At 43.3% G+C, this 17,654-nt stretch overlaps 1 protein-coding gene across 11 annotated transcripts in view; it reads left to right on the top strand.

Moving 5' to 3' along the window:
* SLC20A2 (solute carrier family 20 member 2) overlaps nucleotides 1–15,975 on the top strand; it is a 101,409-nt gene extending 85,434 nt beyond the window's left edge. For all 11 annotated transcript variants that reach the window (XM_072776659.1, XM_072776656.1, XM_072776654.1 and 8 more), the window contains 3 exons: nucleotides 4,966–5,151; nucleotides 6,027–6,111; nucleotides 14,532–15,975. In XM_072776659.1, the coding sequence (XP_072632760.1) occupies nucleotides 4,966–5,151; nucleotides 6,027–6,111; nucleotides 14,532–14,696 (436 nt within the window). In that variant the 3' untranslated portion in view covers nucleotides 14,697–15,975. The remainder of the gene's footprint in view (nucleotides 1–4,965; nucleotides 5,152–6,026; nucleotides 6,112–14,531) is intronic.
* The last annotated feature ends 1,679 nt before the right edge of the window (nucleotides 15,976–17,654 follow it).

Raw genomic sequence — 17,654 nt, 5'->3', positions numbered from 1 at the left:
ATATATATATATATATAAAGACACATTCAGTTTAAAAGAAAATGGAAGGAGGAAAATGTACCATGCTAACACTAATCAAAGGAAAACAGAAGTTACTATATTAATTTCAGACAGAACAGACACAGAAAATTAGTAAGGATATAGTTGAATTCAATAAACTCATCAAATCAACTGGATATAACTGACATCTGTGGACTACTACTTCACCTAACAAAGCAGAATTCACATTCTTTTTAAGCTTATATGGAACATTCAGCAAGATAGGCTATATTTTGGACCATAAAACACACCTGAACCCATTTAAAAGAACAGAGCTAATACAGTGTCTGCTCTCAGAGTACAATGGAATTAAACTAGAAATCCATAACAGAAAGATAATTGGAAGATCCCAGAATACAAGAAGAGGAGGTAACACACTTCTAAATAATACATGGATCAGAGGAGAAATTTTTAAATATTTTAAACTAAATTAAAATGAAAACACATCAAAATTGGTGGGATGCAGCAAAAACAGTGGTTAGAAATTTATAGCATTGGATGTATATATTAGAAAAGAACAAATATATAAAATCAGTAGTCTAAATTCCTATCTAAGGAACCTAGAAAAAGAGGAGAAAATTAAATCCAAAGTAAGCAGAGGAAATAATTAGAAATCAGTGAGATTGCAATCAGGAAATCAAAAGAGAAAATAAGTGAAACCATAGGCTAATTCTTTGAATAGATTAATAAAGTTGATAAGCCTCTAGCCAGGCTAAGACAAAAAGAGAGAGGATACAAATTACTAATATCAGAAATGAAAAAGCAGACTTCAGTAATGAGCCACTCTGCCCCATTAATTTGATAGTCTAGATGAAAAAGACTAATTCCTTGAATGACACCATTTGTCAGAACTCACGAAAGAAGAAACAGACTATCTGAAAAGGCCTGTATCTATTAAAGAACTTAAATAAATCGTATAATAACTTTCCAAAACAGAAAGCTCCACGCCAAATGAAAAAATAAAAAATTAAATAAATATATAAAAATAAAAAATAAAAAAATTAAATTAAGAAAAAAAAAAAGCTCCGTGCCCAGATGGGTTCACTGGTGAATTCTGCCAAACATTTAAGGAAGAAATTATGCCAATTCTCTACAGTCTACTTCAGAATATAGAAGGAGAGGGAGTACTTCCTAACTTATTCTATAAGGCCAGTATTACCTTATTACCAAAGCCAGAAAAGACATTGACATAAGAGAAAACTACAGACTAGTGTCTGTCACAAACATGGATGTACAAATCCTCAACAAAATATTAGCAAACTGAATCCGGCAGTGTATAAAAAGAATTAAATGCCATGACCAAATGCTGTTTATCCCAGGTATGCAAGTCTGGTTCACCATTCAGAAATCAGTTAATGTAATCCATCACATCAATAGGCTAAAAAGGAAAAATCACATGATCATATCAATAGATGCAGAAAAATCATTTAACAAAATTCACCACTTATTCATGGTAAAAACTCTCAGTAAGAATAAAGGGGAACTTCCTCAACTTGATAAAGAATATCCACAGAAGACCTACAGCCCACATTATAATTAATGACGACAAACTGAAAGCTTTCCCACTAAGATCAGGAGCAAGGCAAGGATGTCTCCTTTCACCACTCCTTTTCAACATGTACTCTAAGTTCTAGATGATGCAATAAGAGATGAAAAGGTATACATACAAGGATTACAGACCGGGAAGAAAGAAAATGGTCTTTGTTTGCTGATGACATAATTATGTAAAAAAATGGAAAAGAATCAACAGACTCCTGAAATGTATAAGCAGTTATAGCAAGGTTGCAGGACACAAGGTTAATAGACAAAAGTCAGTTGCTTTCCAACATTCCAGGAATGAACAGGTGGCATTTGAAATTAAAAACAGAGTACTGGGTGCACCTGGGTGGCTCAGTCAAGTAAGTGCCTGCCGTTGGCTCAGGTCATGATCCCAGGGTCCCAGGATTGAGCCCGGCATCAGGCTCCCCATGAGACGAGTGAGGAGTCTGCTTCTCCCTCTGACCTTCCCCTCTCTCATGCTCTCTTTCTCACTCTCTGTCTCTCTCAAGTAAATAAAACCTTAACAGCAACAACAAAATCAAGAATACTGTTTATATAATGAAATGCTCAGGTATAAATCTAACAAAATATGTATAAGATCTAGATGCAGAAAACTACAAACCTAATGAATAAAATCAAAGAATTAAATGGGGAGATTTTCCACATTTAAGGATAGAAAGGTGTTAAGGTGTCAGTTCTTCCCATCTTGATCTATAAATTCATTACAATCCCAGCAAGTTATTTTGTGGATATCAACAAACAGTAAAGTTTATAAAGAAAGGCAATAGACACGCCGCACGCCCCTGCAGCATGAGGCACTGCTCTGGATGGACCAGCTCTGCACCCTTTCTTAGCGACATGACCCACATCCTCTGAGGGCACCTTTACTGTCCACAGCAGGTCCTAACCCCTCCTGTCCCACCCACACTGGGCTCCAGTCCAGGGCGGGCAATAAAAGTGGTCTCCCCCTTGCTCCTGAAAAAAAAAAAAAAAAAAGGCAATAGACTCTGATTAGCCAACACCTTACTGAAGGAATGGGACAGAGTTGAAGGACCAATACTACCCAACATCAAGACTTATTAGAATATAGCTACAGTAATCAAGACTGTGTGGTATTTTTTAAAAAGATTTATTTATTTATTCATGATAGAGAGACAGAAAGAGGCAGAGTCGCAGGCAGAAGGAGAAGCAGGCTCCATGCCGGGAGCCCGACGTGGAACTCGGTCCCGGGACTCCAGGATCGCGCCCTGGGCTAAAGGCAGGCGCTAAACCGCTGAGCCACCCAGGGATCCCCAATTGTATGGTATTGGTAAAAAGAATAGTTAGTTAAATCAGTGAAACAGAATAGAGCTCAGAAATAGGCCCCCATAAATATAGTCAGTTGATTTTTAATAAAGGAAGAGCAAAGGAGATAGAGTGGAGCAAAGAGAGTCTTTTCAACAAACGGTGCTGGAACAACTAGACATCCATGTGCAAAAAAAAACCTATCTGGACATAAACCTTACAGCCTTGAGAAAAAGTAACTCAAAATGGATCACAAGCCTAAACGTAAAGTGAAAAACTATAAAACTCCTAGTAAGATAACACAGGAGAAGACATAGATGACTGTGGGTATGGAGATGACTCTTTAGATAAAACACCAGTGGCACAGTCAATAAAAGAAATACTAGATAAACTGGGCTTTATTAAAATTGGAAACTTGTGTGTTGTGGAAGACGACATCAAGAGAATAAGAACCTGAAAGAAAACATTTACAAAAGACATATCTGCTAGAATAGTAATATACAAAGAACTCTTAAAACTCCACAATAAGGGCACCTGGGTGGCTCAGTCTGTTCAGTGTGCCTGCAGCTCAGGTCCTGGGATTGAGCCCCATGTCCGGCCCCCTGCTCAGTGGGAGTCTGCTTCTCCCTCTCCCTCTGCAGCTCCCCTTGCTTGTGTTCTCTGTCAAATAAATAAAATAAATAAAATTTTTAAAAAAACCCACAACAATAAGAAAACAAACAACCCAATTAAAAAATGGGCCAAACACCTTACCAGACACCTCACCAAAGAATGCAGTACCCGAGTGGCTTGGTCAGCTAAGCATCCAACTCTTGGTCTCAGCTCAGGTGTTGATCTCAGGGACATGAGCTGAAGCCCCTAGTTGGGCTCCACACTGGGCGTGGAGCCTACTTTAAAAAAAAACAAAACTGTGGCGTCCCCCAAAACAGTCCACGTGTGCCTGCTAAGGGCCTGAGTGACAGTGGGTTGAGAGGAAAGAACATGAGCACCTGAGTCCTGCCTCGCTGCTGACAAGACTTTGGCATCCATTTGCTCCAGTAAAATGGAAGCAACAATACCTAGTTGCAGGGTGGGTGTGAGGAGTCACGGTTAGAGATGGTGTTTGCAGTCCGTCGCATGGGTGCTGACACAGCTGCCCAACTGGTAGCCAGTATTAGTAGCAATGCTGGTAATGACAATGGAAATAGAGGAAAAATGGAAGAGAAAAAAGAACTGAGTTTTTGTATCCACTTGTGCTATTTCAGTACTTTAAAAAATTAGTAAGTCACACACCCAGGAAGGGGGCTACTGTAAAAAAAAAACAGAATGACAAGTGTTGGCGAGGATATGGAGACACTGGAGGTCTCGTGCCCTGTTGGTGGGTGTGTAAATCGGTGCAGCTGCTGTGGTAAACAGTCTGGAGCTTCCTCAAAATATGAAAAGTAGAACCACTGAAAGATCCAGCAAGCTTACTTCTGAGTATGTCCCCAGAAGAACTACAGGCAGGGTCTTGAGGAGGTATCGGCACCCCCGGGTCCATGCGGCATCATTCACAGTAACCAAGGGGTGGGAGTGAGCCAGGTGTGCATGGCAGGTGACACTGCACAAGATGCCGCTGTACATCCAGTGAGTGTTTGGCCTTGAAAGGGGACTTGTGCTACCACATGGATGAGCTCTGAGGACATCATCAGAGTGAAATAAGCCTGTCACCAAAAGGCACGTACTGAACCCTTCTACTTCTGTGGGGTACCGAGAGTAGTCTGGCCCCTAGAAACAGAAAGGTGGTGGTGAGCCGCCAGGGGAAGGGGCCAAGGGACCAGCTGTTCTGTGGGTGCCAGATTCTAGATTTGCAAGGTGAGGGGGTCCTAGAGATCCACTGCACAATGGTGTGCACTGCTTACCATGACTCCACTGTGCACTTAAAAATGGTTAAAGTAGTAAGTCCAGGGTTTTTTTCACCATAATAAAAAAGTTAATAAACCATTTCAGTCAGCACTAGGTTGCCTGGGCGGTGCACAGACACAGTCAGATGGACTTTCCTCCAGCCCGACAGCCACCATGTGTCATGCACAGGGCCTTGTGCGCCGCCACATGTGTGTCACTCGTCTCTTTTTTCCCTCCCAGTAATGCCATTGGTCCCCTGGTGGCTTTGTGGCTGATTTACGAGCAAGGCGCAGTCCTGCAAGAGGCAGTTACCCCTGTTTGGCTGCTGTTTTATGGAGGAGTTGGCATCTGTACAGGCCTGTGGGTCTGGGGCAGAAGAGTGATCCAGACCATGGGCAAGGACCTCACACCCATCACGCCCTCCAGGTAAGCTGAGGGCTGGCAGGATGGCAGGGCCACCGTCCTGTCTGAGGCCCCAGGCCGAGGTCCCAGTGAGGCAAGGGCTCAGCACCGTGATCACCCCCGCTGCACCGCACACCCCCTCCGTCCACAGGGGCAGGTCAGGGAGAGAGTGCGAGGTGGGGAGAGCAGGAGGGAGAGCCTTTGGGGAGCAGGAGGGAAGGGGAAGAGAAGCCCCAGGCCTGGCCCAGGCCAGGCTCCCCTCCGGTGTCACCCCTTGGGAGGGGGAGGCCATGGGGATGCACACTGCCCTGTGCCCAGGGTCTGCATTTCCTGAAAGTTCCCTGCCACGCCAGCTTCACGTGCAGGATGGAAGCAGCTCAGAGCCCCGGAGGGCACACACACAGGACAACTTGGAGAATACAGTGAAACTTGGAACTACCTGTCCTAAGAAGTCTTTTCCCCTTTGAAATCCACTGTAATGAAAGACTCTTTTTAAGATTGATTTGAAGAAAAATGAGCTGAGAACAAAATTCCCTTTTTTGCAATAAGTACACATTGAAAAAATGGGAGGACATTTTTTTTCTCTACCGCTTTAGAAATGACTAATTTAGCATTTTGTACACAGCAGGGATTTCTGACCCAGTTACTACAGTGTGTGCTTTTTGAAAACCTATCAGAAAAAGGCGGCTTTTTAGGGCTGTAAACAGTATACTGCACAGTTTTAGTGTGAATTGTTGCCCTGATGCAGCAGTTCCTTTTCTGTTAATGTCATCTGGCCCAGTCAGCAGCCAACAGTCATCCCAAAGAATGTTCTGGTGAGACTCTGGCCCTGGGGTGTCAGTGGGGCTGATACAGAGAGTGCCTGTGACTGTGATGTGTCTCTTGTGCCCCTCCCGCAGCGGCTTCACCATCGAGCTGGCCTCTGCCTTCACAGTCGTGATCGCCTCCAACGTCGGGCTTCCCGTCAGCACCACGCACTGCAAGGTAGGTGTGTCCGTCGGGCTGCTGGGGCTGGTACACAGTCACCCAGCAGATCTGAGAAGATCTGGAGGTGCCTGGTGTAGGGTTGGTTGTGCAAATGCAGGATGGAATTCCTTAGAATGGGGAGTGTTGGAGCTGCAAGGAACTCAAAATATTAAGGAAGAGGAAACGGTTTTGGTACCATTTCTGGGATTTATCTGGGGTCACCCAGGAAGGAGCCAGGACTAGAACTCAGGTCTGCCCAGTATCTGGAGAGAATGGTCATACATACCCAGTGGGCCTCCTACATACAAAAATATTCACTAACTTCAACAAAGCAAAAGGCACTTCCAGATTTTTCCTAGGTTCATTTGTTCATGTCATTCGTACCTGCTCTGTGTGAGGCACTATGGTAGGTACTGCAGTGACCTAGACAGAGACAGCCATCTGCATTCACACACAGTTTAAAAATGCCAACCAATTTTATTATATTATTATAATAAACCATGTTTATTATAAACAAATACCATGAAATGTGAAAGGCTTGGTGCTTCAAATATTAAAATGTCAGGTGGTGTTTATGGGGATATTTTAAGCGGGCCAGCTGACAAATCTGGAGCCTGTTGCATGGAGAATCAGCCTCATTGAAAAGAGGCTTTTTGTTTCCGTGTTTTTTCCTTTTTTGCTAACAGTGTATAGAAAATCCTCAATTTCCACAAATTTTCATTATGAAAATCACCAGCACTTACTGAGTGCTTGGGATATGCCAAGCACTGTGTTTAGGGCTTCCTACATGTGCAATAAATACATCATTTAATCCCACAGCAACCCTATGAGATTGGTAGTCATTACCAATTTACAGATGAGAAAACTGAGGCCTCCCGAGTTAGGTCACTCTCCCAAGATCATGCATTTAGTGTATGCTCGAGCCAGGATTCAGACCTTGACCTCATGCTCTGTGCCTCCTAGTTGTCACAGTGATCTTGGTAACGGTGACCAAGCACAGCTAGGACATGTGGGGTGGGTGCTGTTTTAAGTGCCCTGTGAATATTAACTTGTTTAATCCTCCCAAGAACCTTTTGAGGTGAGTGCTAACATGACCTCAGTTTCACCAATGAGGAAACTGAAGACAAGTGACGTCCCCAAGATCGAACAAGCAGGGAGGGGCCCAGACTGCGGTCCTGACCTGGCAGGGTGGCCCCCACCATGCTCTCCAGCAGCCTGCCCTGCACACCTGTCAAGTACAAAGAAGGAAGGCAGGAAAAGTGTGGTGTGCTCCTCCCCTCCCGCCACTGTGGCTGTTCTGATTTCAGTTATTGAAAAGTTAGTTGTAAGAAGCACATGTTCGATGAAATATCTCAAACAATACAAAACTCTGGAATGAAAAGTGATCATCTTCCGCCTTATTCGACATCAACTTCAATCCACTGGTGCATGGGAGCATAGAGGAAATGCCCCTTAAAAATATATTTTTCTCCCAAAGAAATAGGCTATGAACTTTTCTGCAGGTGTGAAGAGTCTTTGGGGCTGCTTTTAAATCAATGTTACTGTCTTTTTAATCATTAACCCTGCATGTCAGCAAGCCTAGTGAGGGCCACCTCTTTCACACCAGTTGAAAGATCTCTTGAAAACCCAAGTTTGGTTTCCGTGGACCGTTACTTATCAGCAGTCTAACCTATATGAATGTATAAAGTGTTATAACTGACAATACTTCTCTTGCTAAAACACTAAACTTAAAAAAAAACACTAAACTTTATAATAAATTTATAGAAATAGATGAAAAGTATAATGAGCCCATAAAAACCTATACTCTCTGTTTTTACCTTTGTCATTCCCCCAATATTTATATTTATACTATAATGAGGAGATGCTCCTAAGGGATTTATATTCAGTTTGTCCAGGACCTTAATGAATAAATGCATATGTCATCATTATCCTAAAATATCTACATAAATCACATGATAGGTTTTGTTTCCTAAGAGTTGATGGTAAGTTGAGTTAGGATAGTTGGTTGGCACTTAAAATGAAGTCTCCTTGACATGAGACCACAGTTGATGTCAGCTGTCAAGTAGACAGGAGCCAGACCTCAACTTGGATCCTGACCAGTCTCACCACTGTCACCTGTCATGGACTGGCGGACAAAGCACAGAGCTAGGCGCCACAGTAGCTTGACTAAAGTCAGGGTCTTAGCTCTCCAGACCTCACCACAGATGGGAGCCTGAAGCCCAGGTGGTGAGACGCTGAGAAGGGCTTGGGGCTGCCCTCAAGGGGAGTACCCGGCCTCCTGGGAGCACTCGGCCCCCCCACAGAACACCCGGCCTTCCAGGATCACCGGGCCTCCCGCAGAGTGGCCTCCCGGGATCACTTGGCTCCCCACCCCTGGGATCACCCCCACCCCCATCACCAGGCCTCCCACAGAGCACCCGATCTCCTGCAGCACCAGCTCAGCCCTCCCTGAGCCCCACGCAGCAGGTGCAGGGGGGAATATGAGCGATACGGCGTGGCGCTAGGAACAAGGCTTGTGTGTGCGACACCGTGATTCTGGAAACATCCAGAGGGCGCTGACCTCCACGTAAAGTCTCGACTGAAAGCCGTTGTGTTTTCAGGGAATAATCACACCACGTGTTGGATTTTTCCAGCTTCCTGCTTCCTCTCCTAGCTGCGTGTTAGGTTTTTTGCCTAGAGCCACCTTCTGCAGAAGGGGGGCAAACATTAAGAACTTGGCAGGAAAAAAGATGGAAACCATTGCTGAAAATAAGCTTTTGAATGTATCTGAGTGCATTTTAATTCATTCTTGTTTTTTCCTAAGTGTACTACATAGCTAAGAGCATAGTTTAAACTTTTATTTTCCCCCTTTTAAAACATTTATAAACCTCCACTAAGTGATACAGATGTTAGTCAAATGCTTCATTTGGAAAAGATAATTAGAAAAGTCTTGTTATCCAGAAAAATGTAATAGTATAATATATTTCAGAAGGCACAGGTAAGACGAGTTTTGCTCTCTATAAATTTCTCGGTGTCATACCTTTCTGCATTTTACATCAGAGAGTTCAGTTCACTAGATATTTTCCTGGGACAGTACCCCAGGTTGAAGTTAAAAGCCTTAGTTAAAAAAAATAGAAACAACTCTTGAAAATAAAAGTATCCATAGATGTATGTTTCTGTACGTGTTCATTGCTCTTCCCTTTGGTGAGCCTTGATCAGCTTTGGTCTTCAGCCCTGGCTACAGCAGACAGCAGCCACTGTTGAACACATTTGTGAGCTTTTTTTTTTCTTTAAAGATTTTATTTATTTATTTATTTGGCCGGCGGGGCAGGGGAGGGGGGACGTACAAGTGGGTGAAGGGGCAGAGGAAGAAGCAGACTGCCCACTGTACAGGGAACAGGACATGGGGCTCAATCCCAGGACCTGAGTTGAAGGCAAGCACTTAACCGACTGAGCCACCCAAGTGCTCCATTTGTGAGCTTTTTTTTTTTTTTAAAGATTTTATTTATTTATTCATGGGAGACACAGAGAGAGAGAGAGAAAGAGAGAGAGAGAGGCAGAGACACAGGCAGAGGGAGAAGCAGGCTCCATGCAGGGAGCCCAATGTGGGACCCAATCCCGGGACTCCAGGATCACACCCTGGGCCAAAGGCAGGCACCAAACTGCTGAGCCACCCAGGAATCCCCCGCATTTGTGAGCTTTTTAACAGTGATTCAGAGTGGTGTTATCCAAAAAATGTCTTAATTCCATGGGAGGTGGTTTGGGATTATTCTTTTCTGTGAATTAACCACATTGTTCATTTATATTGATGACATAAATAATTACTTAGCCAGCCTTTGGACAGGAATTGCTTTTAGGAAACACTACTGATTTTAACAATATTATAATTTCTAATCTAATTTTCTAATTCTTACTCTTTGGTTTCCCTGCTCCTCAATAATTCTATTGCTCCTGGTGCCAATGATGGCCTTAAGCTGGAAACACATTTGATGAAATTCAGCATGTATCTCTAAAACACTGCTAGAAATCTGTAAAGATGACCAAACCCACCATAAAAATACAGAACTATAGAGCTTGTCTGTCAGCAATAGCTAGCACAAAAATGTAATAAGAACAAGAACACCTCCAGAATTGCAGCAAAAAGGTATTTCTGAATAATCCTAATAAATGTGAGTGGATATATGAAAAAAAGACACGAAACTTTGGAAAGAAGACTTGCAGATGAGACAAGCAAGCTAAATGGGAAAACTAAGTTTATTGGATGGAAAAACTAAATTTTATAAAGATAGGAGTTCCCTGCAGGGCACCTGCTAGCTCAGTCCGAAGAGCATGTGGCTCTTGATTTCAGGATCATGAATTCAAGCCCCACGTTGGCTGTACGGATTACTTAAAAAAATATAAATAAAAAATAAAAATTTATGTTCCCCGCAAACACAACCCCAACCAAATTTTTCTTCTAATTTTACAAAAGGAGACCAAAGTGAATTTGGTAGGTTAAATTAGCAAGAACATAAAGTGACCTAAAAACATAGTGAGGAAGGACTAACCTAACCAGAGAGAAAGTTGAAAGTACATGGAGGCAGGATAACAGTGTGGATGAGAACAGTTTGATCTGGGGAAGATGACAAAGTTCTAAAGATGGACGGTGCTGATGGTTGCAAAACAATGTGAAAATATGCCACTCAGTTGTACACTTAAAGATGGCTAAAATGATAAATGTTATTTTATATGTATTTTATCACAATGAAAATATTTGATATTTCTATAAAAACAGTAGATAGTCCAGAGATAGAACCTATTATATAGAAGCATATAGTTTGATGATGTTGGGTAAATGATTTTGGGTAGCTGGCTGTCAATCTAGAAAAACAAAGTTGGAAACACAACTCTCAAAATATGTATCTGATGGCATAGATAGCATTTTTAAAACATTTTAAAATTTAGAATAAAACAATCTTATTTTAGAAAATTTACAGTAAAATGGAATTAAATATTTATCAAATATTCAAGGATAGATCACAAGACAAAAGTGCAGCATACTTTGTCGTATGGAATTAGAAACTTGAAACAAAGCAAAATAGTGATTGAGAAAATATTTGCATTAAATAAGAATTAATATTATCATTCAATAAAGACCCCACATAATTAAGGGGACACATTTAGATTCCAGTTGGTCAAAATACATGGAGAGATAATTTTATATACAGTAAAGTGTACAATTGGTGTACAATTGGAAAAATAAAAGTTCAGCCTAGGAGTAATTAGAGATGCAAATTAAAGTAACAGTAACACGTTTTTGTTGATTGGTTAGCAAAACAGAATAATTTGCAGGATTATTACAGTGTGCTGAAATTCACAAATTATGAATGACCTTGTACATTTACAACTGTTTCTAAAACTGTTTGGCAATATGTAATAAGATCCTGTTGTTCCTCTAAGCAGCACTCCATCTGATACATGGCAGGGAATTGGCAAATTACCATTTTGCAACCATCGTAGTAAAGACAGGAATTGCTGAGTCTTTGGCAGAGGTGGGGAGGGAGGTTGAGGAGGAACAGGGTATTTTAATAGTATGAAAATGTTTCTTCATAGATTGTGACAGAAGGTTAAAAACTGAATTTGGGTAAAGGGTATATGGAGTTGCTACAACTTTCCTCCAAGTTTCAAATTATTTCAAAGCTAATTTCCAAATGCACCCTTTAAGTTGTTGAATCACTCTATTATACACCTAAAATTAATATAACTGTGTATGCTAACTATGTTGGAATTAAAATAATAAAAACTAAATAAAAGCCCCCTTTAATAATCCATTTCAGGGAATATTATTTTTTAAGCCCAAATATAAGCTATATGAATGAATACATTGATCATGGAACCATTTTCTAATAGAGAAAAATTGGAAGCAAATGAGAAGTGGTTGAATTAAGGTATATCCATCTAAAGGGCATGCTGCTTTTTGTGATAATCATAAAGACTGTGAACACTATGGGAAGGTGCCTGTAATATAATGTTAATTTTTAAAAATTTTTATTTATTCATTCATGAGAGACAGAGAGAGAGAGAGGCAGAGACACAGGCAGAGGGAGAAGCAGGCTCCATGCAGGGAGCCCGACGTGGGACTCGTTCCTGGGTCTCCAGGATCATGCCCTGGGCTGAAGGCGGTACTAAACCGCTGAGCCACCCAGGCTGCCCTAATGTTAATTTTTTTAATAAAAGAAATAATGTGCTCTATTATTTACAAATAAAAGTATATTGATAAAGAAATACAAGAAAGGAATATATAAATAGGACAATAAGTGTCTGGGGATCTGGATAATTGTCCATTCCTCCTAGTACATAAACTTGCTATATTATTATTCTAACTTTATGCTTTTTAAAAAAGCATTGTAAGAAAGGAAGAGGGAAGAGATAACATGGAAACTTGAGCGTGTCCTCCCTAAGGGAGTCCAGAACAACCAGAGGGGCACTAAAACCTGCTCCCGGGAGACAATGCTGCATAACAGCAGCTGGTGCCTGTGGACTTGACCGTGTTAGGGGACCAGCAGGAACCAGCTGATCCCTTAGGCAGCAGAAAAACCTCGGTTGTCTCTCATGCTGTAGGAACTGCTAAGCCGGATTATCAGGTTCAGACAGGGTACTGGTTAGCGCCAAAGACTCTTAATACAGTAATCACTTTGAAGGCCCCTCCTGCATGTTAGTTACTGTCCTGGATGTGTTGTTGGCTTATCATGGCTTGGGTCGGCACATGTCAGATTAACTGCCTTTCAATATACTGCTGGTTTTGGTGTTGTAGTTTGCATCCATAAACAATCTAAAGTGTTGGATTTTGTTTTTTCTGGTGGTTAGACCTGGTTGCTCTTTGAACCTTATTGGCCACTGAGGACTCTGGAGTATTTGAAGATCCATAGAAACAAAGCCTGTTCTATGGAGATATTAAAAATGCAGCCCACAGAAAGGCATTCTGTTGAACTCTGAGCCCCACCAGAGCCTAAGTGAGACATGAGATGTTACAGGCATTATACTTTCTTACAATTTTCATTTTTACAGATACTTAAAGTTGAGTCTTTTTTACTTTTTAAACTTTCAACAAACTGTAAAATGAATGGTGAATGTTTAGGAAAAGATTTGAATCAGTATTAACATTGTGATTTTCAAGTATCTATACCTGTCATTTCGTGACACATGAGTTCAGATCCAACAATATTTGTGCTCCATTTTATTTTATTTTACTTTGCTTTTTACTTTTTTAATACACTTGACACTAGCAAAAGTACAAAGATGGCCAGGCAGTTTGAGAGAGAGGACAAAACAAGTTTAAAATCAAAAGGCCAGGGATGCCTGGGTGGCTTGGCGGTTGAGTGTCTGCCTTTGGCCCAGGGCATGATCCTGGAGTCCTGGGATCGAGTCCCACATCGGGCTCCCTGCATGGAGTCTGCTTCTCCCTCTGCCTGTGTCTCTGCCTCTCTCTCTCTCTGTGTTTCTTATGAATAAATAAATAAAATCTTAAAAAAAAAAAATGAAGAGCCCACGGGCATCTGGGTGGCTCAGTTGAGCATCTGCTTTCAGCTCAGGTCATGATCCTGGGTCTGGGATCCAGCCCTACATCTGGCTCCCTGCTCAGCAGAATCTGCTTCTCCCTTTCCCTCTGCCACACCTGCCCCCACTTTTGCTCTCTCGCTGTCAAATAAGTAAATAAAATATTAAAAAAAAAAAAAAAAGAAATCAAGAGGCCTGAGTTCTACTTTTCGGTCTGCTGTGATTTATAGGACCTGCTCATGCCCCTGAATCATCTCGGGATCTGTTTTATCCTCTGAAGAATGAATGATGTGGGTTGGATATTCTCAAAGGTCTTCTCCAGCTCCAACATTTACGATGATGTTATAAGGGTACATTATTGTCGTTCCATCATGTAATTAAAGCAGTTTTATACATTGTGGTAAGCGGTATCCTCACTGTGGAATATTTAGAACAAGAACATTTAGTTTAGGGCAGCCCGGGTGGCTCAGCGGTTTAGCGCCGCCTTCAGCCCGGGGCCTGAACCTGGAGACCCGGGATCGAGTCCCACATCGGGCTCCCTGCATGGAGCCTGCTTCTCCCTCTGTCTGTGTCTCTGCCTCTCTCTCTCTGTGTCTCTCATGAATAAATAAATAAAAGCTTTAAAAAATTTAGTTTATAAGCCGTGGAGAGAAGAGAATCGTGTAATTGGCTGATGTTCCACTTAAATAGAGCAGAATATAGGTGGGAAGCCATATGGGAACTATATGTTGAGGAGAATAATCCTAAGGTAATTATACATAAAATCGAAATTATTTTAAAACTTTTTAACAAATTGAGGGGAAAGAATTGGTGACTTTATTAAACTCAGTTTCCTTCTGAGATCAGCCAGTTTACATTGGTTGAATATAGATCGTGTGTCTCACTTTTAAACTTGCGGCATCTGTTCTTACACTGTCCCACAGGTGGGCTCAGTGGTGGCCGTGGGCTGGATCCGCTCCCGGAAGGCTGTGGACTGGCGCCTCTTCCGGAACATCTTCGTGGCCTGGTTTGTGACTGTGCCCGTGGCTGGGTTGTTCAGTGCTGCTATCATGGCTCTCCTCATGTACGGGATCCTTCCATACGTGTGATCTGTTGTCTTCCACCCAGTGCACAAGGGGTAGTCTGGTGAGGGGACGAGTGGGTGGCATTGACACACGCCCTGCCCGTGCACGGGCTGCCTCCCCGCCAGCCTCTCCATGTCCCTTTCATATGGTTCCAGGCCACACTGCTCACCTGCACTGTAGAGAGTCATCCTCCAGAGCTAACTTAACTACTGTACATAATGTGCATTAAACTGGTATTGTGGTGACATAACGTGGTGCAGTTACTTATATGTTAAATATATATGTATACATAGCATAGCTAGCATTATTTCAAACATACTCAAAATGGGAGTGGAGATGTATTGCCTAGAATTCAATATTCAACAAATCTTTGTACATAATGATTTCAGTGGCAAATCGTAAGAACCTTTTAAAAGGAGAGTATAGATTGGAAAGTGATACTTTTCCCATTGAACATACTAGAACTGAGAATTGGGATGGATGGTGCCCATTTGGGAAGGTGTACGTCGTAGGTGTGCTCTTGAATAATATGTGGCAGGAGTTCACAAGTGCTTTCACTGAGGAATCTGTTCATAAACTGTGTATCGATTATGTAATATATCAGAATTGCTTCTGTAAATACTTAAAGCTATAATTTTTTAATGGCGTGCTTCCCTTACACTTTTTTGATCAGAGAATTTTTGGAAAGTACCAAAGAAGCAGGGGAATAGTTTGCCAGTATTATATTTTCATATCGTCTGTCTCCCCTTCTCATTAACCCTGCCGCTAATATGTGCCACAGCGACACGGCCAGGTCCCTGAGCACCAGCGCCTGGTCACGGTGTGTCCCACTCTGGGGCCCGTGCGCCACGCCAGACACCAACAAGCCCTGTGTGGCCATCCGTGGCCATCCGTGCAGAGGATGTACGTGCGTGACGTGTCATCAGGCACCACATATCAAGTCCAGTTTAAATTCTCACCCCTGTACTCCCCCAGCAGCCTGAAGAACAGAATTCTTGTCTCAAACACTAAGGCGAGTGATGGGACAGTCTAGGAATTCAGGAGCAGGGAGAGTTGAAATATTAGACAATACACTGGATTTGAGGATTTCCTTGAGGCCTTTACTAAGCTGAACATCTTGATGCTCTACTGTAGTCCCATTGGATTCTTTTTTGATAGCGGGAGGAAGTATGACTAATGTTAGAGCCTGAAACTATGGAAATGCTGCTAAAATTTTTATATTGACAAACGTTTTCTTGGTACTTCATTGTGATTTTTCATTAATCAACCATATTAAATTTATAATAAAAAATGCCCCTCAAAAGTTTGCCTCTGAAGTATTTTTCTAAGTATCTTTATCGTGGTTTGTTCAAGTTCCACAAAAATAAAAGCCACATAATTTGTTGACTTCGATTTTTCAAATAACTTTCTTATTTTACCACTTTTACATGTTTGTGCACAGGATACACGTGAGCAAGAGAAGGAAGGAATGAGGGACACAGCCCAGCATCCTGAAATCCCCTGTTAGCACACACACTGATTCTTCCGCAAAGAACTGACAGGAGAGGGTTCGCCCCAGGATGGGATTTCTGTTAAAGGACGCATCCCACTCCAGTGCTCAGCCTTTCCCACCTGACTCTGAACCTGCCCCCTCGAGGGCAGTGGGGGGCCGCGGGTCCACATGTCCAGGACTAAGGGCCTAGCAGAAAAATGCACGTCCTCCTTCTTCATGGCTCAAGCAGCTCCAAAGCACACACACACCTACTTGGAGCTTCAGAAGCGAACTTCCCCAGCCTCTGCAGCAGAGGGTGCAGCCTCCGTTTCCTTCTGGAGCCTGGAGGGTGACAGAATGAGGGATGACCAGGGATGAAAAGGTCTTCATCTCCACAAAGACATTTGCTCTCTCTGATTTTTAAAGTGGCATTCCCCACTTCTGATAAAACCATAGATTCAAGAAGTTTGATTTCCTCCTAAATTTGTTATAAGAACAATGACAGTTGGACAGCCCTAGTGGCTCAGCGGTTTAGCGCCGCCTTCAGCCAAGGGTGTGATCCTGCAGACCCGGGATCGAGTCCCACATCGGGCTCCCTGCAGGGAGCCTGCTTCTCCCTCTGCCTGTGTCTCTGCCTCTCTCTCGTGTGTGTCTCTCATGAATAAATCTTAAAAAAAAAAAACAGTGACAGCTAACGGGTGTCAGCTGACAAGCTGTGGGGGCCACCGCTTCTGCCCAAGTGTGGCCCTGGCAGCCGGGCTGCAGCCAGGCTGCAGGGGACAGAGGCCCAGGGGACAGTGGACAAAGGTCACACACACACTGAGCCTTCGAGTGACTAAGCAGCCGCATCACCGGGGGTATGGGGCTAGAGGCCTTGCCCAGGGCACCCCTCCCAGGCCTGTCCCACAGAGAAGCTCCCACCCCTGCCCTGCCCCAGCCTTTCCCCCAAGGGCGGGTTGGTGAGCTCCAGCAGAGGATGGGTCACCTGGGGGGGTGAGCTCATCATCGTCAGCCACCTCCTCGAAAGCTACAAATACCCCTCAGACCAGGGTGACTGACGACACAGGTACCCTAACTGGGTCGGGTCACATGGCCCTGCGCAGGGGGCAGCCAGGCTGAGGAGCTCGCCGGAGACCTTCCATGCCGGCAGCAGAGGCAGCCAGAGGCCAGCACCCAAGTTGCTCCTGGGACCACGTGCTTTGACTTCACTTTTCGCCTTTCCAAAAGGACTGAGCTTTTGAGCAAATCTGGAAACACGTTTAAGATAATTCTTTGAGGTGAGGCCTCCTGTCTCCTCAGAATCAGCTGCAGAATAAAAACCCATCCCATCCTTCAGAGAATGGTGGGACGTATGGCTCTGGGGCATCGGTGAGCTCAGTTCCGCAGTGGGTGGGGAAGGGGGCCTGGGCGGTCGTGTTCGGAGGGGGGGGCCTCACCCCCACCCCGTGGGAGGCTGCCTTTGCCCACCGCCCTCAAGTGCTCCCACGGGAGAGGCTCCTGGAGCGGGGGGC

Source organism: Canis lupus, chromosome 15 (genome assembly GCF_048164855.1).
Source record: "Canis lupus baileyi chromosome 15, mCanLup2.hap1, whole genome shotgun sequence".
Classification (NCBI taxonomy): domain Eukaryota; kingdom Metazoa; phylum Chordata; class Mammalia; order Carnivora; family Canidae; genus Canis; species Canis lupus.
Note: the sequence above shows the minus strand (reverse complement) of the source record. Positions and strands in the feature narration are given on the sequence as shown.